This window comes from Etheostoma cragini, chromosome 2, assembly GCF_013103735.1.
Source record: "Etheostoma cragini isolate CJK2018 chromosome 2, CSU_Ecrag_1.0, whole genome shotgun sequence".
Lineage (NCBI taxonomy): Eukaryota > Metazoa > Chordata > Actinopteri > Perciformes > Percidae > Etheostoma > Etheostoma cragini.
The window spans coordinates 28,581,683-28,605,296 of record NC_048408.1 but is presented as its reverse complement, the minus strand read 5'-3'; the positions used below and the strand labels follow the sequence as shown (position 1 = coordinate 28,605,296).

Genomic DNA, 23,614 nt, shown 5'->3' with positions numbered 1-23,614 from the left:
TAGTCATGTGAGCCTTTTTAGTGGCAAATTAAAGCACTTTTAGTGGACCAAATTAACGATGCACATTTGCCTCATAGGGTTACATTGGAGCCCGGTCTGTTGCTGCCGGTTACGTTGTTCACGCTTAATACTGGACCAGTGTCTAAGACTGTTGTTCCCCTTAGGCACTTACACATTAAAACATAGGAAAATAGGGTCCAGGTTGGAAAAAACGGTAGTTAGCCTTTAACAGTTTGGAGGTTCTGGTTGCAGCTGGATTACAGGACGTTAATGAATGAGACCTCTGAGGATCCTTCAGTTCTCTCCCTGTCTGTGCATAGCGTCCTGACTGGATCCCTGAACCTGCAGTGCTTTGGGTCATTTTTTGTGCTTCTCTGCTTGGGGACGGGACGGAGGGGCGTGGCTCCGTCCGACTGAGTTCGCAGGATCAGATTTGTGGCACTGCAGCACTGAAGAGGAGGAGGGAAGGGGGGGGAATGCTGGGAAGGATGTGAGAAAAGGGAAAAGCAGAAAAGAGGTCTAAAGTCTCAGGTCTGACCGATACAGGGGCTGTAATTGATCTTTTAATGAGAACACATTTGGAATAATCAATACAATTTAGGTTCCTGCCCGAGATAACTTGCTGCATTGCTTGTAAAAACCAATTAATTTGGCGGGTCACCTGCAGTGTTTATTTTATTGGAGGTTTCAAAAGGTCTCAACATGTCTGAATAGTTTTTATGGTTTTTTTTCACCTTACAAAGAGAAAATGTTCCTTGGGAAGCAGTAGGAATGCATTTCTTCTTTTTTTTAAAGAACAATCACATCAAATTTGAAAGATCCCAAATATTGGCAAAAAGTATTGCAATGATCGCAGTAGTACTGGCTTACAAACACTACATAGATCCATTGCATGCTGGGGAGGATTAAAAAAGGAGGGATGCTTTCTAACTCAGCTCATTGGCTAATGTAACAGGCGGAGGGGAGTGTGAGTGTGTGTGTGTGTGTGTGTGTCTGTGTGGGGGGGGGGGGGGGGGGGGGGGGGGTGTAGAGATGGGAAGCATCACTCCTGGGTGCAATGTACCAAACCTGCTGAGTCACTTTGCTGCATTGGAGCGCCGTCCGCAGCCAATCAGCATCGCCTCTTAAGGTCGACGACAGACACTGTTGTGATTCTGTCGCAGGGTTTTGTTGATTAGATTGGAGGTTTAACGGATACATTTCCCCGCTGCAGATCCTTTTAAGCTGCGCGTATGAGGATGTGTTCTCAAACAGTCTGAGATCCGTTTTGTATTTTCACCTTTACTGCTATGAGCCAATATAATCCACTTGATAGAAATGTACATCGTTTGCAGCTCTGTTTTTCAGTGATTTTCTAATGGAAACACCTGTGTGGAAGACCTGTGTGGATAAAGTGCTTTTGGGAAGGAGTGTGACAACCAGAGAGTAGAAAGCAAATATGTGATTTTTTTTTTGTTGCATTTTGCATCAAAATCAACAGAATATATAAAGCTCCACAACACATAAACAGTAACTGGTCTTCAGTTTACATTTGAAAATGACTGTAGTGATATTCTACGATTCTGTATTCCCAGAAAAAAACTGAATTCAAGTTGCTACAGCCGCTAACTTAAGGTACTCGAGGTATAATCAAATTGGTAGAGAAGGACAAACTGCTGCAGTACATGTGTACTGTATAACTCCACGGTGGCCACAGACGGATTGGCAGTAACATTATAGGAAGGTTTAATATAAATATGAAATGATATAGGCTAACAGTGTGACAATAGCAATGGCATCAGAGTAACCAGCAGTATTCATATTGTTTCATGGACACTCAACAATTGAGACTAATATTAAAGCCTAATAATGCTGTTTGATATACCTTTAGAGTACACCAAATACATAAAAAAGGTCTGACCTCAGACATTTATTAGTTTATGACTCAGGCAAAGTGGGGGGAAACAGTACTGTAATGTAGTTTTTGATTATACTTACAAGAACAATAGTTAGTATTTCCATATTTTGGCTATAGTTCTGATCCACTGATTTTGATTGACAGCTAGGCCAGTGATTGGCAAATCAATCAATCAATAAAGGATTAACACAAGTGCAAAGTTTTAGGAGTACTATCTTTAGTTGAGAAAAAACATCTAGTCATTCTCTTCATCTTATTTAATATAATGTAAAAAAAAATTACCAAAAATATTGTAGTATCTGAACTATTTCTTCACACATTTAGGTTTATTTTATAAGATCTTTTATTGATAACGTATGTAATAACTAATGTAGACTACTTCCTGTCACTGAGCCTCCCTGAAACAGTTTGAAGCCCCCCTGCGGAGCCCCGACCCCCACTTTGAAAACCCATAACCCATAAATCATAAACCCAATATAGAGTCTATGGAGAAAACATGGCTAACTCAAAGCACACTGTTTTACACCGTCCCTAGGCAGTTACCATGACTACAGTCGACAAGCGGAAGGTAGCTAAGTTAAACGTAAACAGACCACTTTTAGGTCCTAGCTAGCTAGCTACTTTGTCTCTGACCGGTTGTGATAAAGTTGCGAGAGTTAAAAGGTAGGTTGAGTTCTTTATCAATATCAAAAGAAAACGGTTTAATTTAGCCTAACATATAATGCTAGCTAGCTATTACGCTGCAGGAATGTTGAACTTAAATAAAAACAACCGTTAACATTAAGTTCGCTAACGCTAGCTAACGTTACTTGCATTAGACCGCTGTAGCCGCTAGCTAGCTAAGTTAAACGTTAACGCAGATCTAACGTTATAGCTAGGTTATTAGCCTGAAACTTTTTTTTGGCAATAGCTTGTGGTCATTTGGTTAGACTGTACATTTAGCTTTTTAAAAAAAATATGCAGCCAAGTGTTTAATTAATGTTCGGTAAGCTACCTTAATAGGGGAGGACCATTTTGCCAACTTGGAAAATCTCTAGTTGAGAGTTTGAAGACAGTCCATTTCTTTGTTTTATGGGAATTAGGTCACTAAGCTAGCTATACAGAGAGAATGTAGAGAAGCAGTACAACTAGTTCTTTGTCAGCCACAAATAAGTTTAAATTGGTTGTAGAACGAGCAGCACAGGATGCCACAGGCAATCTCAGCCAATTTATCACCACAACATGCTTCATAAACATTTAACATTATAAGTTCAACAGGAGGACCAGATGTGTTTTTTTCTGGCTGTCTTGTTGGGAAGTCACACTGATAAAGTGATTAGATTTGGAAAACTAAGCAGGGAGGAAACTATACAGTTAAAGCCAATCAATGAAAGTGGGTTTGATTTGTACAACAACAAAATATGTCTTCATTGATTAGACTTGAGAGAAATGGAGACAGGACCGATCCAGGTCAAAGTACCAGGCAGTAATACCCAGTCTACAGAGCCCATAGAAAAGGTTGGTGTGTGTTTAAGCAAAATTATCATACATTTCTGGGGGGATGCAGGGGATATTTTAAATAACAGAAAATGTTGTGTATTTTTACTGTACCTAAGTGACACCCATATTAGGCTATATGTATCTGTTATTTGTAATTACAGCAAACTCCGGGTGAAAAGCTACCAGAACCGTTTCTGTTTTTTTACAGATTTATTTGTTAGAGTGCAATAAATAAAGTTTTTCACTCTCAAACTTCCCTTGGGGACGAACCTTAGAGCCCATGGATATAATGTGTCCCCTCCAATGTAACTAACATTACCACTAAGACCCACCCTTGACTGTGCATGCACACATCATACATTGTTTTATCTTTGTCTACTGAATATTTAGTAGGGCTACACAGTGTCTGTATATATATATATATATATATATATATACATATACATATATGTATATGTATACTGTATAGTGTTTGAGATTGTACTGCTGTGCTGTTCTCGTCCATGGTCAGGAGCTGCTTAATTCGTTGACTATGTGTGTCGAAGACGAGACTGAACAAAAAAATAACTTGGCTGTACCTAAACAAAAGCAAGACAGTCCTGTTAAGAAGATGTCCCTGATGAAACAAGGTGGGTGGAGACAGAGCAGAGACTCACATGTTGCAAAGGTAAAACGTTTGGCATAAAAGGAATGATTACGTTAGTGTTAACATGAATCTGTCTTTTATAGAGTTTAAGAGAGACAGGATAGGTGACCTTGCATGGAAGAGTGGACAGATGGAGGTAAATGACTAAGAGGGCCCTTTTTCCCCCCAACTCTTTTTATTTGAATCTCACAACAACATTAATAGAGTGGTAACAGGCAGTGGCAAATAAGGCATAATTGAGCATCAGTATGTCAGTGACTCTCACGTCTCATACACAACCACAAACCAACCGAGTCAGGTCATGTTAGCAGTGGTGGAAGAAGTGTTCAGATTCTAAAACACACTGTGAAAATACTTACGAGTAAAAGTACTGCTTTGAAAGCGTTACAAGGTAAAAGTATGTAAGTATCATCAGGAAAGGCTTGGCACGATGTGGCCGTGCCGACAGTTTAGTTGTCATTACGTAGAATTCCTCATGAAGGTGGCAGAAACTACGCACCATAGCTTTAAAGTATCAAAAGTAAAAGTACTCAATGTAGAAAAATCCTCACATTTTAGAAACTAGAAACAATCAAAACAGTTCTGTCAATTTGTCATTGTGTTTAATCGTCTTGTATTATATATATATATATTAAATTTTTTTTTTGTATTTTATAAACTACATGTGTTTTGTTTGCAGATTAATGTATTAAGTAGAAAGTGGAATAAAAAAATACCATAAAGTTAATGTACTTATTTACCTTTGTGCAGAGCCAGGCTAGCTGTTTGTTTGTTTGTTCCATAACAAAAAAAAACTCATATTTACTTTTATGTGAATACGGAAAAGGACACTATAAACAAAATAGGAGTTGTAACTGCTGCTTGAACAAATATGAGGGGGAAGGCTCTAACGGACACATATAAGAGTTGTTTCAATCCTCTTATCCAACTCTCGGCAAGAAAGACATACATTTTTTATTTTTATTTTAAATAGACAACGTTTTCTTGGCATGCTCCGGGGGCTCAATATCTGGCTTAACCTCCGTCTCCTTACTTATCTGCCTTTTACCTTCTTCCCTCCCTCGTCAGGCCTCTCTGATGAAGAGCAGGAAAGACATTATGAAGCTGGAAAAGGCCATTAAAATAAAGATGACACAAAAGAAACAGATTGAACTGAACTTTGAGATAGAGAACACAATCTCTGAACAGTTCCTCAAGAGGATTGAGAAGAAAGCTGAAGATGCCAGAACCCTGTAAGCAGTAGCAGGTTCCTTGTCCTAACTTAAAACTGAATTCATTCATACATTTTTATTATAATAATTGCAATGTTTTTTCTGTTGTTAGTTTTGAAAAAGAGAGCCAGAAGAGAGAAGTGGCAAATTCTACAATTGCGAAGTTAACTAAAGACATAAGCACCTTAAAAAGGTATCATCTTCATTATCATCATCATCATCATCATCATCATTTAGGACCGTTCTCACCCTAGCTGTGTCTAAAACGTTGAAAAAGCTAGATAACTAACAGTCAAACAGCTTAAAGACTAAATATAGAGCCTCAGAAGTCCAACTACAATCATTACATCTAAGAAATGTATTTTTGTGACATTCATTCAGCAGAGGTGGTTCCCAAACAGCTTGCATGATGACAGGGAACACCCTGCATAAAGTGATTTATCAATATGTGCTAGGAACAGATCTACAAATAAAAAGCGTTAATCTGCAGTGAACATGGATACAATACCCTGTCTTTTTTCTTGATAGTGAAGTCACCGAGCTTGAGGATATGCTGAATAAGGATAAGAGGTCCAAGAACATTTTGTTGAAGTTGTCACCTCCGGAATGGCAGGAGGGTAAGTGTTGAAACCCGGGGAATCAGTTAGTCACAGATTATAACTGCCAGTGCGATGTCTGGTAAGCCCCATGTCATAAATGTTAACTTTGGTTATGTTATGTGTCTAAGTGACTGATGGGAAACACAATGTTTAAAATTAGTCCAGTTTTAACAATCATATTGTCCTCTAGCAAATTTGACCTGTTGTTAAGTATTTTCATGTCAGAAAACATGGGACATCAAAATAAGCGCAAAAAATGTAAAAAATATATATAAACATCTAAAAAATATTTTTAAAAATGCCAACAAAAACATTGAAACAGAACCCATTGATTACTGGGGGGTAGGGGGCATAAATTCTGCCTACGGTGATGTGAACTATAACATGGCCATAGGTTCAGGGTCCAGTCCGGGGCCAGTTATGCCGTCCAGTAGCGAGCCTGCGCTGTCTTCTGCCCACGACGATGCTCTGTAAGGAAACACCAACACACTCACACAGTATCTGTAAGGAAACACCAACACACTCACACAGTATCTGTAAGGAAACACCAACACACTCACACAGTATCTGTAAGGAAACACCAACACACTCACACAGTGTTTGTCTCGTAAATTCTGATGGAGTGGTAAATAATAAGGACAATTATCTAGCTTATGTCATTTAGTTGTTGGTATAAGGCAAAATCATCACAGAATAAAGAAAAACTTACTTTTAAAACTAACATACACACACACACACACACACACAGTGGCGCTCATTAGATTATGAACCTATGCTAAAAATTACTAAAAAGAGGAATAGAAAAATCATATTTTGAAAATTGATTTTAACGCCTTAATTAAATAATCCAACCTTTTAAGGACACCAATGTTCTTTGTGGATGAATAATGTATTGTAAATAAATAAATGTTCTTAAAATGCAGAGGGCATGAGTATACACACCCTATGTTAAATTCCCATAGAGACAGGCAGATTTTATTATTAAAGGCCACTTATTTCATGGATCAGGATAATATGCATCCTGATACAGTTCCCTGCCTTTGGAATTAAAATACCCCCCCCCCTCCCCCCACATCATCACATACCCTTCACCATACATAGAGATTGTCATGGTTTTATTTCACTTAGACTAATAGCTGGTTAGATTTGGATTGAGAGATGATGTTATGGAAACTACCCCTTTTAGTATTAAGTAATAAGGTTAAATTTCACAGTTCAAGTTGTTTTATTTGAAAATGTCACATTTTCGGGCACCCAGGCTGCTCAGTTGGTAGTGCGCACACACATATATAGATGTTTACTCCTCGACGCAGCAGCGGCGGGTCTGACTCCAACCTTTAACCCTTTTGCTGCATGTCGTTACCCCGCTCTCTCCCCTTTCATGTCTTCAGCTGTCCTGTTAAAATAAAGGCCTAAGATGAAAACTGGAAAATTTCACATTTTCATATAATTTCTCCCTGTTGATTTGTTTTATCATTATGCTCTTTGTTGCTGCCGTTTCATAAAGACATGAGGAATCTACCAAAATACAGACACATATCAATAACGTCTCTTTCTTTGGCATTGCGGGGTCACAAAATTCTCTACTGGATAGCGACAGCTCAAAATGCGAGGTCAGTTTACCCACAGCAATACCGATATTGTTTTCATCTTGAGAGTTTATTCGCAGCCCTCACAGTGTCTTTCCTGCAGGAGAAGCTGGAGCTGTACTTCTCTGATCCCCAGCAGCTTCTGGATCTGATGGCCGAGTTGACGGAACAGAACCTGTCCCTGATTCCACACTCCACCCGGGTGGATGAGACACTGCAGGAGCTCCAGCAGACCATCGAGGCAACCCGGAAGAAAATGTAAGCATCACATCATCCAAAAAGGCAAAACTTGTGACAAAAACAATCTCATCCGATGCCAACTCCTCTCCGTCTAAAGGAAAAAGGACGACGAGAAGTTAACACTGCAGGTGACTGACATGGAGGAGAGAATCACAAACGAATCAAAGAGAGCTACTTTGCTCAAAAAGAAGGTTCAGCTCCATGACTCCATGAAAACACAGGACCAGGTAAGAAAGCAGGATGTTCTCTACATCTAGTGACTAAGGAGCCCCTAAAGGGACATGGCATTTATTCATTTTCTAATGCAATCATTAAACTAACTACTCTAATTTGCTCGAGATAATTTGCATGTGCACCAGAAAGTATTCTCATGTGCACAAGAAAAAATATATAAATAAGAGTCATGTCATCAGAATCAGAATCAGCTTTATTTGCCAGGTAGGAGGACACATACGAGGACATTTTCTTTGGAGCATCGTTACTCACACTGTGCTTATACATACAAAACAACCAGAACAAAATAAAAATATACACACTAATTTATACACAATATATACGTACTATAAACAGAAACAATGCAGAGGCATGAGTGCAATGAAGAGTTCATTAAAATTATGTAAATGTAGAGCATAGTGTAAAGGATACTGTGATAAATAGTATTATGTTATTATATTACCATATGAACAGTATGAAGATATGAACAGTTCTGAAATAGGAAATGAGAATAATGAATAAATAAAAATAATAATAAGTGAGATGTGAGAATGGGAATGATGAATAATACTAATAAATGGAATAATGAGTGGAACCAGTAAACAGGTGCTGTAGGGACAGTGTTACTGGGTCGTGTCCCCTTACGGGCTCCATAAGCAACAACACCCCCCTCTTTCAAATCTAAAAGCTGCGTTTCATTGAGGAAAAAACACCTAGAAGTAATTTACTGCTGGACCCCTTAATTGAAAGAGAGACAGAGCAGGGACCCCCTACTGGATATATGTATAACATTTAGTTACATATTAAACTGGGCCTACAATACTGTATAGGGCAGCCTAAAGCCTTTATAAGCCTTTAGTATTCTATTTATAATGCCTATTTTTAAATAGAATACTATGCTAATAAAAACATATTTGGCATGATTTTATACTCTAATGTGAGTGGGCCTGATGAAATTTCACAGATCACAATATTATGAACTGTCAAACTGTGTAAAAATGAATCCGTTTGTAGTTGATAATGTAGAGTTTAATGATGATGTTGTAGTCACTCCTGCTGAAGTACATAAAGCATTATTGAAGTTAAGAGATAATAAGGCCTGTGGCCTGGTTACTATTACAGCTGAACATCTTCAGCTTGCTGGTAAGAAAGTGTGCCCTCTGGCGGCTATCTGCTACACAGGCTGTTTAGTTCACGGAGAGTTACCTGATTCTGTGCTCTCTGTTGTGCTATTACCAGTAATTAAAGAAAAGGTGGGGGGGCTGAACAGCTCAGATAATTACAGGCCAGTAGTGCGGGCCAGTGTTATGTCCAAAGTGCTGGAGACAGTTCGTCTGTGGAGACTTGAGAGGTACGTCCTGATAACCAATTTGGTTTTTTAACAAAGGCATTTTTTCTTGTCCTTCACTTGAAAATTGTCTAAAAGTGGGGTCCCTGGTTTTTTAAATTAGAATCTTGGTTCGGTGGTACTTGCATCAAACGATGAGAGTGAGATGGGGGAATTTAACATCTTTTCTCTTCCAAGTAACCAATGGTGTTTGCCAGGGCAGAGTTCTATCTCCTTTGCTTTTTAATATGTAGATGAATGATTTGTCTTTGATTTAAATGCATGTGGTACAGGTTGTAGGGTTGGTGACTTACCAATGACTCACCTTATGTACGCAGATGATTTGGTCATTTTTAGCCCATATAGTGCTGGTCTCCAACAGCTTCTCAGAATATGCACACAGTATGGTACTGAGTTTGATATAAAATAGTACAATGCAAAAAAGAGTGAGATCATGATGATCAGAAGTAGAGAAGACAACCAGTCAACCATCCCTGACTTCTATCTGTCTGGCACTGTACTTATGGTGGGCCGTGAGATTACATATTTGGGCCATATTATTGCAAATGACCTGTCTGATGATAAGGATATTTATAGGCAGCGTCGGAAGCTGTAGGCTCAAGCCAACATGCTGTGTTGTAAGTTCAGCATTGTGCTCTGTACCTGTGAAGATCTCACTATTTAGAGTGTATTGTACACCTTTGTGTGCTGTCGTTATAAGCAGGGCAGCGTTAGAAGACTCATAGGGGCCTATATATATATACAATGACAGCATGAGGCTGCTGCTGAGAGCTCCAAGAAGCTCCAGTGCAAACCATATGTTTGTCAGTGTCGGGGTACCTACCTGCTATGCTGTTTTACGTAACCGGTGTATAGATTTATATCTGAGTCAAGAATGACTTAATCACTGTTTTGGCTATTTGTATATATATATACATTTTTTTGTATGTTTTTTTATTGTGGTATAGAAAGTTTATAATATAAATCATGTTTTAATGTTTAACATAAGTGTGGAACAGTGATTCCTTAGGCTCACCTGTGTCTGCGGATGGCCTTAGTTACTAGCTTACCTAGCCCTATTATCCCTATGGCTCGCTGGCGCCCCCTACAAGATTAAAAAAACGTGAGCGAAGACGAGCAACAAAACTTGGCACACATATGTAGCATGTAAACACGTATAAAAAACATCATTGGACCCATACCAAATTGAAAGTTTGAAATTAGTGTAATTTTTGCCATTTCCACATGTCATACTTCAATGAACTCCTCCTAGAGATTTCTTTCGATGGACTTCATATTTGGTCTGTACCATCTTAAGTCCTTAAAGATGAAAGGTTATTAAAAGAAAAGTAGTGTTTAGCAATGAACGAGAAAGAGACTGTGTAACCACAGTGTAAATTTTTCATATCTGCTTTACATTTCCCACAAACAACAAGGGCTCAGGCCTGAGGACATACACAGGCCAATATTGCCTTTTGGTCATAGCACTGGCAACAGGAAATTAGCCTTACGTTACAAACATCATCCGATTTACATGAAAGAAGGTATATTCTACTTGTGATAATGATCCGGCCACTAAGCTTTAACCATGCCCATGTAATCAGGCCACGCCCCCTTTTATGCTTTTGAACCGTTTGATGTACGATATTGTGTGAGATATCACTGAACTCACCAGGGAGTTCCCTTTTCATTGGTGATGATTTGCAGTGTCTGAGTGGCGCACAAATGCACAGCCGCAAGGAGCGGCGTTCTCCGAGGGCCCGCCCAGCGCTGCTTGCAGCTTTAATTGCTATGGATTTTTAATTTGATTTTGTTTTCTCACAACAGTTTGAGTCTTCTGCCTTGTTTTTTTTTGTTTTTACCCAATTTTGTCTTGCTAATGTTTGGCCCCACTGTTAAACTGCCTCTTGTTTTATTTGCTTCTCCTGCCTTGCTTTGTCCGTCAAAGCATTTCATAATCTCTGTTTTTAAAGGTTCTTTTTTCAAATAACAGTTAATATCATGTTTACATTACATTACATTTACAGTGTATTCTGTATCCTCCTCCCCTTTTTATCTGCCCCACCTCCTCTCAAGTGCCTACAGGACGTTATGATGGATGCTCTGGCTGCCAAGGTGACAGAAGTGTATTGCCACTGCGTGGACAGCCGCCAGTCCAACCTCAACACCTTGGAGAAGCTGTCCAGCGTGGAGTACTGTATGACCCAGGTGCTGGAGCTCATCGAGAACATCCCACAGGAAGACCTGGAGACACTGAGGATGATCAAAGACAACGAGAGGAAGTCTAGGTTAGTCTCACTTAGCGGCTGGACAGTAGGCTTGTAGTCTTGAAGTCATTCAGGTTGAGATACGTATATTGTTTATTACTTTATGTACGTCAGGGCTGAACGATATTGTGTTTTAGCATCGACATCTCGATGTGCGCATGCGTGATAGTCACGTTCAACATAATCAAAACGTCTCCCGGCCATTTTCTCCCGCAGAAAGCTGCTAGCAGCCAGGCTAAAGCTAATACAGGTAAAGAAACAAGGGGTCCGTCCGTCCCAACTGACGTTAAGACAGCTGGCTAGACTATCTGTCCAATCTGAGTCTTCTGCACGACTAAAATAACTTTTGAACGTACACGTTCCACCAAAGTTCCTGGTTTAACAGCATGCAACTGCAAATAGTATTTTTATCATGAAATGTTCTCTCAAGTATTTGAAGAATTTATGGAATATTATAATGATAGCAATTCATTACATTTATATAGCGCTTTTATCATAGACACTCAAAGGGGTGAGGGACTACTCTACATATTGTGTATATCGTGTACAGTATGAGTGCAGTAATAATAGGGTGGGGCGTTAATGTTATGATCAAATTTGGACATTGTGAGCAGAATAGTACATTTCAGACAGGCTTCTATCTCCAACGCAATGATAAAGAGACAATGTACCTTGCAAACTACTGTAAGGAGCTCTGGATGGAGATGTGTCCCCAAAGAGCGGGTTCCATGAAGACACTTTCTCTTCCTTCTTGCTCTATCATGTTCCAGGCTTCGTGAAGAGAAGCTGAGGCTGGAGAGGGAGCGGAAGCTAGAGATGATGAAGAAGTGCTTTCAAAGATCCCATGGTGGCAGGAAGAAAACAGTGAGTCTGGCGCCTCAAAATGAACAACACCATTATGGGAATTTTGTATTAAGTTTTCTATCATACAACACAATAAATCATATTCCTAGGAGATCAGAAACACATTCATTTGAATAGTGTGTGTTGTCTGGATTAACAGACGCACATTTCCAGAGGGAAGTTGAAATTTGCTGCATGGCTCCTGCTTGGGCTGCACAATACAGAGATTTTTTTTTTGTTGTAATTGCCATTTATTGTTGTATCAACTGGCACAATAAACACATCGCAAAAGACTGCGACATATCGCATAAGACACACCAACATTGTTTTGTGTGATTTGAAAGAAAATGTAGCTTTTAAAATGTCACTTTTTATAAACGGTAGTTGTCTTTTAATATTCAATTCAATGTTCCGTTTGTTCGGTAAATTTTACTTACCAACATTGTTTTTGCAAAATTCAACGTCATCGCATCTTGCACATTTTGCTCATATGGTGCAGCCCTAGCTCCCTTGCAGAATGTCCACTCTCTGATCAGATTATTTTTTTTACTCAAATGTGTAGTCAAAGCAGATGTAGAACTAAAACCTCATCTTTTCATCTCTTAGCATGGAAGAAGGCTCATGCCCAGATGTATCCCTCTGCAGCAGAAGGTCAAAGTCAGCGATGAGGACAACGTTCCTAATGACGATGAATTCCAAGCCTCCCTCTTCACCACTGAGGACTCTGAAGCCGTATGAAAATTCACCAGTTTTCCAGAAATAATCTGACTGGCCACAGCCAGTGCAACCTCATTATCCGGCTTGTTTCTTCATTGTTGATACTCCATTGCTGTGACTTGTATTTCTGAATGTGTATTGTTTTGTATGTAGCCTGCTTTCAAAAGGTACAATTTCCGTATAAAGTGCTCATATTATGCTTCTTGGCTTTTTCCACTTACTTTATTGTGCTATATATCTTTTTTGTAAATGTTTTAGGTTAACAAAGTGAAAAAGCCCAAAGGAACTTACCATCTCCAACAGGAAACACTGTTCCTCCAAACAGCTCCAAACAGCTCTATTGTAGTCCAGCCTTCACTTCCGGGACGAACGTGCGTCACTCTGTAACACGTTATAATGCTCGCCTAGCTGCTAGCATAGCATGCACTCATACTCTGTATCTGACTTGTCCTTACCTAGCTACTGAACATTTGCGATTCCCATCTTGGCAATGTACAGTACAACAAAAATACAGTGTTATTTGAACATTAAATCATGTAAACTTATTTTGATATAATCTCTAAATACAATTATGAACCTGAAAATGAGCATAATATGAGCACTTTAATGTATTATTTTCCTACGGCCACATGCACACCGGACCAGCAATCAAAACAAACAGGGAACCTCTCTCTCTCTCTCTCTCTCTCTCACACACACACACACACACACACACACACACACACACACACACACACACACACACACACACACACACACACACACACACACACACACACACACACACACACACACACACACACACACACACACACACACACACACACACACACACACACACACACACACACACACACACACACACACACACACACACACTTTCTGTTTGCAGCTTTAATGGTGAATACAGTCCCTATAATCCCGGGGATATAAGGAACTGGAGGCTGTAAAGTTTGTCATTAAAGTAGAGATGAGTAGTGGAGACAGAAATGGTAAACTCATTCTACTTTGACAGGTGTGCACGAGCACACACTATATGCCATAAGTCATTGGGCCACCTCAATCAAAAACATATGAAAATGAATAGATTTTAGTTATTTCTTGTGGAGAAAACTAGAAACTATTCACACTTAAGAAGCTGGAATCAGAGAATTTGTACTTTCTTTCACCAAAAATGAGTTGATTATGAAAACGTTTGCAGAGTAATTCAACAGTTGACAAGTAATACATTAATCTATGCAGCTCTATGACGTTACAATGGCTATTTAAGGGATCAAAGACACACTGACTTCCTGATTTGATGGTTTTTGCTGTCCATTAAAAGAGTTTTGTGACCATTACATTCTACAGAGATATTTTAGGAAATACATTTTTTTTTCGGGGAGAAAATAAAACGCAAAGATTTGGGTTCTTATAGTTTATGATTGATTTCAGTCTGAGCACACAGATACTGTAGTGTGTTATTACAAACAACAGCAGACATAGAGAGTGTGGTTATGTGGCAGGTAACAGGTGTCATCACAACAACCGACTTTACAGAGTCTTTCTGTAACTCAACAAGGGCACTGCAGAGTGGAAAGAAAGTGACACCAGAGAGAGGAAGAGAGGCCATTTTGTTCACTGATGGCACAAATTTCAACTGACATCATGATCTTCTACGCAGCTGCACAGGTCTGACGAGGCAAAACCTAAAAACATCAGGCACATGCATTGACCTTTAAGTGACTGGGAACATACCCGCTGGGCTTACATTGCCCTTCTTCACACTTCAGCATGGGAAATGTCCCGGGATGAGTTAATTAAGCATTAAATATACATATATTAAAACAGATTTGTTATGGGCTCAGTGCTTCTGCATGAAAGAGTAGGACCTTAAACACAGATTATTAATCTATTTACATCAACCAGGCATTTTGGTTAATTCTACAGATACATCATGACGTATCCCATGAAATTTATTTTGAAGACTTTTTATTATTTAACCACAGTTAGAGTGGGGTGGCTCGGTTGGAAACTTAGGCGTCATAAACGTCATATTTCAAATCTCCATCTAGCCTTTAGCACTGACTTAATGTAGGGCCCTATGGAGTCTGTCTTACAGCTTTTTTAAATTATTGATTCATATTTCAGTCAATTATTCGGTATCACAGAAACTGTTGGGCTCTACATTGATGCTCCATCAGTCTGGATCCGGCCCCACCCGGGCCCTCGTTGAGACACTTGCCACCAGGCTAAACAACTTTTACGGGGAGAAACCCTGACAGAGAAAGCAAAAATTCAAGTGGTCTCCTGTGAACAGAAATGATTGAAATTGCACAAAAACAGGCTAAAAATGCAAGGACCTGAATAAAAGGACTTTCTTTTTTTTTTTTTTACTTTTAAACCATTCTGGCATGGAGCTCTGCTGACAAGCAGATCCCTAAGCTTTTGTGCGTTTCAGTGTCTTCCTAAAATCATTGCACCTCCGATAGTTTCATACCTTCATGTGAGAACAGAAAAAAAAAAGAATATCCGTCCTCCCATTGGTTCAACTGCTGAATCCCTGCTGCAGTTCAACCAATCGGAGGCCGGGATAGGCAGGGGAGGAGTACAAGGGCACAGACATGGTGAGAACCTCCTGTGGTGTACAGTGCAGGAGGCAGGCGGAGGGGGGCAGCCTTTACTGGACCTTGGTGACTGCGTCGTGGATGGACTGGGCGACATAGTCGATGTTCTTGGTGGTCAGGCCGCACATGTTGATGCGGCCGCTGGCCATCAGGTACACGTGCTTCTCTTTGATCATGTACTCCACCTGTTTGGCTGGAAGACACATCACAAACCAGTGACCATCACCCAGAGTGTAGACCAGTGGTCTTCGCTATTAATTTCCTCTCTTCATTTTTATAGTCTAAACCGGTGGTTCTCAAAACATTTTTCAATAATGTTCACCCTTTGAATTGTTTTTTCCTTTTTTTTTGACTAGCGCAAATCCTTTAAGGTTAAAAAAACTTAAAGAGGAACACCGCAGTGATGTCAGTGATAGATTTACTAAACAACGGCCTTGTAACTGAAAAGAACATTTAAATGCTGATGAAAAATTAAAAACTTGTATTAAATGACAAAACCTTGAAAAATACAGTAGAAAGAAGGAAATAAGTAAGACAAGACTAGGTTGAAAATAGTAACAAAAACTTCAAAAATGCAACTCAAATAAAAAAAAAACTATAACTTGGGGGGGGGGGGCGCTAGAAACAAAGAAGTAAGGCAACAGCAGGTCGAATGAAGTGACAAAAAATTAAAAACAGCAACAAACTTGGAAAAGTAGAAAAAGGGAAGAAACTAATGCAAGAATAGTTTGAAAAAAGAGTGAAAAATGCCAAAGAGCGACAAAAACACAATAGAAGTAAGGAAGGCCAGAAGAGGTCCAAAGAATGTGACCAAAAAACGTCACATTTTTGGTATAGAAACAAGTCTAAATAAAGAGGTACAATGGTCTGGTCAGGTACCCCCTGCAGTCCTTCAGGGTACCCCCATCTTGAGAAACACTGCTCTACACAACCCCAGAGTGTTGTGTTGATGTCTGGATGAGGGCTGGGCAATCGGACTAATATATTTATATATTTGTAGCAGAGCACATTGCGTAAATTTGTGTGTTTTCCACTCACGGTTCAGGCCGGTGAAGCTGAACATGCCAATCTGCTGCGTGATGTGGTCCCAGGTCCCTGGGGTGCCCAGATCCTGCAGCTTGGACTTCAGCTGATCCCTCATCAAAAGGACACGTTCTGCCATGGTCTTCACATTACCCTTCCTACACAGTGAGCAGAGAAGGGGACATTTTATATTTAATTTATCTTCAATTAATTAAGTTCCTTGTGATATTCTCAAAGCCCCTAACAGTTGCCTTTAGCTTCTAAAGATTTGTGGGCACTTCACTGGGTGTATAAGCATGTACAAATCACTTTTTATACACGATATAACTCTTTACATATTTGTGTACTAGATGTATAAATTACCAATACGCAACATTTCATTGGTAAAATCTGGTCTCAAAAAATACTAATGCAAGTTTTGTTCAAAAACAAAACAATACACACTGCATGGTGTGTGAAAAGATGTAAATGCCTTTAATTTACATGGCAACGTGGATTTAAAGCTACAGTGCGTAGTTTCTGTAGCACCCATGAGGAATTCTAAATAATGACAATAACACTCGTCCACAGGATACAAGCCTTCTGTGATCGCTGACAGCTGATTTGTCTACACATATTTATGTATGTTTGTGTGAGTATGCCGTGTTTAGTTGTTAAAACTATCTTTTTTGTTGTACTGCACATTGCTGCAGCTCCACTTCTCACTCTGTGTGATGAGCTTACTGTTTTAGCTATAGAGTGAGACATCTCACTTCTGTTCCATCTTTGTTGGGAGTCACACATGCGCAGTAGCTAAATAAGGACTACTAGCCAGTCAGAAGCAGAGTATGAGGGTGTGCCCTGACAGTACGTAGGTAAGGACTACTAGCCAGTCAGAAGCAGAGTATGAGGGTGTGCCCTGACAGTACGTAGGTAAGGACTACTAGCCAGTCAGAAGCAGAGTATGAGGGTGTGCCATGCTAGCAGCTAGGCGAGCATTATAACGTGTGTTAGTTTGTGAACAGTGTTTCCTGTTGGAGATGGTGAGTCCCTGGGGGGGGGGGGGGGGGGGGGGGGGGGGGGGGGGACTTTGGGCTTTTCCACTTTGTGAACCAATAACGTGCACATAACCTATATATGTCAAAAAGCATAATATAAGCACTTGAAATTTCATCTTCACTGTAAATGAATACTGGTTCCAAATATCAGTTTCATAACTACTAGTCGTTATCGTGATGGCCTTGAGAAACGGGCGTCGGCCGATCCTAAGAGCGTACCACTCGGCGAAGAGCTCGGGGCAGTTGAGGGTCTTGCTGACGATGCGTGCTCCCTGAGACGGCGGGTTGGACCAGGTCGTCCTGACAATCTTCTCCATCTGGGACAGGGTGCGGCTCAGGCTCTCGCTGTCCTGGGCAACGAGGGTCAGGTTGCCAACTCTCTCATCTGATAACAGCAGCAGAGAAAAGAGTCTTCTTTAGAACATACGACAGGTATGAGTCAGATTTCAATTAACAAAAGCATACCATGTAAAAACAGCTTAGTGGGGCTTTAACTTATTTTTGGCATTTTCTCTAATGTACAAGTTATTTTGCTAAACCCAGGATTACATAAAAGTGTGTCTCTTTGTTGTCTTTTTTCATTCAAACCTTTATTTACCAAGGTTAAAAAAACTCCTTGAGATTAAAAATCTCTTTTACAAGAGTGTCCTGGCAAGTGGCAGCAGCACAGTTTCAAATAGACACAGAGACACTTACCGATAAATACATAGATACACTTTCACTCATATTCAAACAATGTCATCATAAAAAAACCTGGGTCCTAAATTAATTTAAAAACAGTGACATACAGACTGCTTTTCTGCAAGGTCTTTTAAAAAGACTCTGCAGGTATTCCACAAGTGCCCCTCGTTAATAAGAAGTCTCCCAGCTAATCCTGCCTTGTACTGACCAAAGCTGGAGAAAGAGTTATCTAGCTGATCTTACCTCGCTACTGAGCATGTGCAACGCCCAACAAAGATAGTATAGAAGTGAGATGTCTCACTCTGGAGCTAAAGTGGAGACCTAAACTCACGGGGTGAAAACAGGATCTGCAACAATGTGTACAACTAAAATATGGTGTTTTTTGAAAATTAAACAATGGAAACCTATTCTGGTACAACCTCAAAATACAATCATGACCCTGAACATGAGCAGAATATGGGCGCCTTAAGACCTAAAAGTTGTTTTTTGAAATTCTAGACTTGTTAAGACCCTGCTGCAACCCTAGTATGTTCGTATAATTTGTGCTTACTGTAAAGACCGAAGTTTTTGGAGTAGGACTGAGCTATAAAGAGCTCAAAGCCCTCAGAGACAAAGTAGCGGATGGCCCAGGCGTCTTTTTCCAGATTGCCGGACGCGAAACCCTGGTAGGCCGAGTCAAAGAACGCAAACAAGTTCCTCCTCTAGAGAAAAAACATGAAAAGATGGAGAAAGGGATAACAGTGGAAGATGAGAAAACAGATGGGAATTTGACCAAACAGTTTTTCATGAAGATGAAATGAGGCACTTTTTCACATGAATGCTGTTCTATCAACAACTGACAGATTAGACTCCAGTACTGCACATGCTTTACTTAAAGGGAGAGCCTGAAAACAGCGACAGCGTGACACCATGACATCACATGTGATCAGAAAAACTACATCAGCCACATGTGGTCCTACCTTCATGATCTCGGCGATCTTCTTCCACTCGTCCTGGGTCGGGTCCGTGCCGGTGGGGTTGTGTGCGCAGGCGTGGAGGAGGAAGATGGAGCGTTCCGGAGCTTTCTGTTGAGAAGGGAAGACTCAGATTGTAACATAATAAAGATAGATTTAGAAGAACTGTAACAACAACAACTTGGAACGAAAAAAAAAAAAACACGTTTAAATGCTAATGAAATAAGGCAACAAAGCCTTGGAAAAAAGACAGTAGAAAGAAGGTAGGAAGTAAGGCAAGGATAGGTTGAAAAAGCAACAAAAACTCTCAAACCAAACAAACTAGAAAGAAGGTATTAACGCAAAACTACGGCAACAAAAGTGGCAAAAAAAACTGGAATAAAGCAGATTTTGTTTCCTTATATTAAAGAAAACAAGCAGGGGAAAAAAAGACACTAGAAAAAAAAAGAAAGTTAGGCGAGAATAGGTCGAAAAGCAACAAAAACTTTTAAAAACAACATCCCATTTTGGTAGAGAACAAAAAGTCTAAATAAAGAGGTGCAATGGTCTGGTCACGTACCCCGTGCAGTCTTTCAGAGTACCCCTAGGAGTACTTGTACCCCCATTGGAGTAAAAACTGGTATTGAAGATTTAAAAGTGCCGTGTCATTGTTTACCAGAATCCAATACCTAAGCAGTGACTCTCATCAGCGTCTGAGAGCCTATAAGCATGCAGCTGCAACATGAAAATGCCGAACCATTGGGCAGCCCTTCACCCATCACAGAGGTCCCCCCACTCACCTCCAGGTCATCCAGGAGCCCAGCGAGGTCTAGGCCCCTGTTAGCAGCGTCCCAGTAGTGGTAGGGCCGGATGTCTTTGAAGCCAGCATCAGCAAACACACTGTTGTGGTTCTCTGGGAGGAAGAAGAACACCAGAATCCTTTATTAATCTCACAATGGCAAATTCACACTGAAGCAAGGGGGAAACTCAGCACAGTCACATGTCCACATCAACTGACCCCAGGTGGGCGCGGAGACATAGACCGGCGTGGCCGTGTTGTTGACGCCGTTGTACCAACGCCTCAGGAACTCTGCCCCGATCCTCAGCGCACCTGTCCCTCCGAGAGCCTGGACCCCTCCCACCTGAGAGAGGAAACAGCAGCAAAGTAACAGGATGGACCATTGAACATTCACTCTAGTAACATCTGCACACTTCCTGGGGGGCGGGCACCCGACCAACTGCTTCAAGTGTGTGTCTAGGTGCTTCTAATGTCGCTTATATTGCCTCCTCGACTCCCCCGCTTGCCTCCCTTCCTCACTTAGTCCCTTCCAACCAAGGAAATCATCGGAGGACAGAGGAAAGGAGCAGATGTGTTTCAGAGGGATTCGAGTCGAGGAGCTACTAAGGGACATGAGATGCAGCTTGTGCCTCACCCTGTTTTCCTTGATGGCGGGGCTGTCGTTGCCCAGGGCAACCATGGAGGAGGCGGAGCGGAACTCGGGCAGTCCGAGGATGGGCAGGTACTCGTGGTTCAGGCTGCCGTCCTCCACGATCATCCGCTCCACCTTCTTCACCACTGGCAGCACCCAGGGCTGGCAGTCGTCGGTACGGTAAGCTGGAGGGGACACAAAGCAAAGCAGCGCTTTGTCAACAAGGCACGAAGCCGTCTGGTTCCAGCTCTAACACGAGGGGGACGGGAACACAGGAAATGAGTCTCAGTGGGATTTTAATCGGGGCAAAACAAAAACCTGCCACAATAAAAGCTTTCAGCAGCAGTTTGAAATGCCTCTGAAAACTACAGTACAAAATCCTCCACCCAAGCTAAGTGTTTCCAGACATCCAAAACATGATTAATTTGGGGTTGAATTGTATTTAAGTCCTTACGCCAATTCAGAGACATGTTTGCCTCATGAACTGTCCTTCACAAGATTGACCTTTTCTTCTTCCTGGACCAGACTCTGTAAACACTGGAGATGGTTGTTGCGCGTGAAAATTCCTGTAGATCACCAGTTTCTGAAAGTCTAAACACCAGCCAGTCTGGCAACCCCGCCCCCTGTCTTCCCCATTCTGAGAATCGCTCTGAACTTCAGCAGATGGTCTTCACCATATCTCCATGCCTAAATGCATCCAGTTGCTGCCTATATTTCGTGACGTTGTTTGCCGACTAGACATTTTCATTAACGAGCAGTTGAAGTGGCCGGTGACATATCAGACCTCCATCCGCACCCTCCGGTCTGCAACCACAAACACCCTCCAAGCCCCCCAGAACCAAGCTCTGCAGCATGGGCGATGGGGCATTTTGGTCTGCTGCTCCGAGGCTGTGGACCGCCCTCCCTGAGGGCCCCGACGGGCCCACAGTCTACATAAGTGTTTAAACAACCCCTTAAAACCTGTATTTTCAAGAAAGCTTTTTACTAAATGTATTTTATTAGGTTTTCCTCTTAACTAGTAATCTTTAAATTATTGACTTAAATTGCATTATTACATGCTCTGCAGCACTTTGAGATTGCTGAAATGTAAAATGCAATACAAATACAATGTATTATTATTGTTATTATTATTATTATTATTATTATTATTATTATTAGGTATAGTAGGTTTCTCTATTATCTCTTCTGGTTGGTCACAGGCACTGTTGTATCTCAAGTGGCGGAGTAGGCAGTCTGAATGGAATAATTGCAATAACCTTGCAGCCCTGCATGATACAGCTAAAGGTAAACAAAGGAAAGGAGAGGGGAAAAAAAAAACATTCAACCATTTAAATCAGTGTAATGTCACACACTCTCTGAAGGTCAACATTAATAGCATGTCTAAACTACTGTGTGTGTGTGTGTGTGTGTGTGTGTGTGTGTGTGTGTGTGTGTGTGTTACATTTGTGACTCCTTAAGAACTCGTGCTCCCTCAAACGGTACGGGGCCTGTGCAGTATCACATATCAGGCCCTGACCAAAGCTACAGACTACAGCCCAACCGCTAGATCGGCAGGCCGATCTTATTGGACAATTTTAGACATTTCCAGGTCTATCTGGAAATAGATCATTTATAATGGAAACAAATAAATAAAAACAAAAAAACTAAAAACCCGAAGTTGACACGCAGCAGTGACACAGCCATGAAAACACACACACACACACACACACACACTGACTTTGATGGAAACCAAATTACTAAATAAAATGCAGCTACAGTATTTATTAGAATGACACGAATAAACGTAACGTGAATAACCTTAAATGGGTGAACTCGTCCGTGAACAGATGCTCTCTAATCAGCGCTGGTGAAACAATAAAAACTACAAATCCCCTAATTCCACGCAACTTCCCATTGTGATCAAAAGACATTTTTTTAACTGATCGGAGATCGGCAGTCACCCCGATCACCTTACTCGATCATATATGTTGGTAAATTCTACACCAGTCTGAGTAGAAGTGGATTTTATGTGCAAGTTTTACAAACTTCTAGCTGCACTAAGTTAATTATATTAAGCTGAAGACATCTTTTAGTTACTGTGTTTATTTAGTTGTTTTTGTTCAACGAAAACCCACTGTGGTTTTCTAGCTATTATCTAAGCAAGTAGGGACAGGGAATCGGTATCGGCAAATATATTTAATATTTTTATAAATCGCCTATGTATGAAAACATTACTGCCAATGAAAATATCTCGTTTTAATGCTGTATTGATTTAGCTTAAACCGGTCTTTAATCTACTGCTAGTTATTAATAATGACAACTACTGTGTGTGTGTGTGTGTGTGTGTGTGTGTGTGTGTGTGTGTGTGTGTGTCTGTGTGTGTGTGTTTAGAGATTCAGTCTCTGGTGAAGTGGACAATGATGCGTTCAGGGACAGAGGTGAAACCGAGTTGGAACAAGTGCATTTTCAGATTTCAGAAAAAAAAATAGCAGTCACAAGACGAGGTGTTTCCCTGAAGAACTTTTCACTCCCAGTATCATTAAATTTGTAACCGCTGTCGCATTTATATTGAGCTGACGGCTGTCAACATGAAGCCAGTTTGTGCTCCAGCTCGTTAGCTTCAATGCTAAGGTCAAACCAACAATATGCTAACCCGTGATAGCATGACAACATCAGCACCGCGTCAAAGGGACACTCAAAGTTAGGGTTAGTGCTATACAGCTAAATGAGGCTAACAAGCATGCACGGTAGTTTGTGCGCTCACTCACCACTAGCAAGCTAACTTAGCATTAGCATTAGCATCGACCATCTCTTACCTCCAACTCCCAGGTTCACCTTCTGCGGGTTGCTGTCCTCCCTGAAATCGGCAGTCAGTTTAAAAACCGCTACCGGAGGAGC

At 40.7% G+C, this 23,614-nt stretch overlaps 2 protein-coding genes and 1 long non-coding RNA gene across 7 annotated transcripts in view; 1 reads left to right on the top strand and 2 right to left on the bottom strand.

The window, feature by feature from the left end:
* The first annotated feature begins 2,430 nt into the window (after window positions 1–2,430).
* On the top strand, window positions 2,431–13,103 carry LOC117962082 (cilia- and flagella-associated protein 100-like). 5 transcript variants are annotated; one of them, XM_034901178.1, is made up of 14 exons: window positions 2,431–2,560; window positions 3,315–3,394; window positions 3,888–4,005; window positions 4,106–4,158; window positions 5,091–5,254; window positions 5,346–5,426; window positions 5,762–5,850; window positions 6,227–6,302; window positions 7,433–7,445; window positions 7,525–7,679; window positions 7,759–7,888; window positions 11,287–11,489; window positions 12,239–12,332; window positions 12,918–13,103. In XM_034901178.1, exons 2-14 carry the CDS (start codon window positions 3,326–3,328, stop codon window positions 13,047–13,049), a joined length of 1,377 nt encoding a protein of 458 aa, XP_034757069.1. In that variant the 5' UTR covers window positions 2,431–2,560; window positions 3,315–3,325; the 3' UTR covers window positions 13,050–13,103. The 5 variants fall into 5 exon arrangements, with proteins under 5 accessions (XP_034757069.1, XP_034757051.1, XP_034757060.1 ...); XM_034901160.1 differs by having other exon boundaries at window positions 11,278–11,489; XM_034901169.1 differs by having other exon boundaries at window positions 7,427–7,445.
* Window positions 13,104–13,551: 448 nt separating this feature from the next.
* On the bottom strand, window positions 13,552–14,864 carry LOC117934723. The gene is made up of 2 exons (XR_004654557.1): window positions 13,908–14,864; window positions 13,552–13,647 (listed from the first exon to the last, which is right to left on the bottom strand). It is a non-coding gene; the product is annotated as an uncharacterized LOC117934723 (long non-coding RNA).
* Window positions 14,865–15,157: 293 nt separating this feature from the next.
* LOC117962108 (aspartate aminotransferase, cytoplasmic-like) overlaps window positions 15,158–23,614 on the bottom strand; it is an 8,643-nt gene continuing 186 nt past the window's right edge. The window contains exons 1-9 of the mRNA XM_034901200.1: window positions 23,533–23,614; window positions 20,741–20,922; window positions 20,326–20,449; window positions 20,108–20,220; window positions 19,335–19,439; window positions 18,926–19,076; window positions 17,914–18,079; window positions 16,673–16,815; window positions 15,158–15,827 (exon numbers count right to left, since the gene is read on the bottom strand). The exon at window positions 23,533–23,614 is cut by the window's right edge and continues 186 nt beyond it. Of these exons, the coding sequence (XP_034757091.1) occupies window positions 15,688–15,827; window positions 16,673–16,815; window positions 17,914–18,079; window positions 18,926–19,076; window positions 19,335–19,439; window positions 20,108–20,220; window positions 20,326–20,449; window positions 20,741–20,922; window positions 23,533–23,614 (1,206 nt within the window). The 3' untranslated portion in view covers window positions 15,158–15,687. The remainder of the gene's footprint in view (window positions 15,828–16,672; window positions 16,816–17,913; window positions 18,080–18,925; window positions 19,077–19,334; window positions 19,440–20,107; window positions 20,221–20,325; window positions 20,450–20,740; window positions 20,923–23,532) is intronic.

Bases quoted from the DNA above. Each gene is read 5' to 3' on its own strand.
- LOC117962082 (XM_034901139.1), top strand. From the start codon at position 3,326: ATGGAGACAGGACCGATCCAGGTCAAAGTACCAGGCAGTAATACCCAG. The intron at 5,851-6,226 runs GTAAGTGTTGAA...ACATGGCCATAG, and splicing joins ACCTCCGGAATGGCAGGAGG to GTTCAGGGTCCAGTCCGGGG. The intron at 12,333-12,917 runs GTGAGTCTGGCG...TTCATCTCTTAG, and splicing joins ATGGTGGCAGGAAGAAAACA to CATGGAAGAAGGCTCATGCC.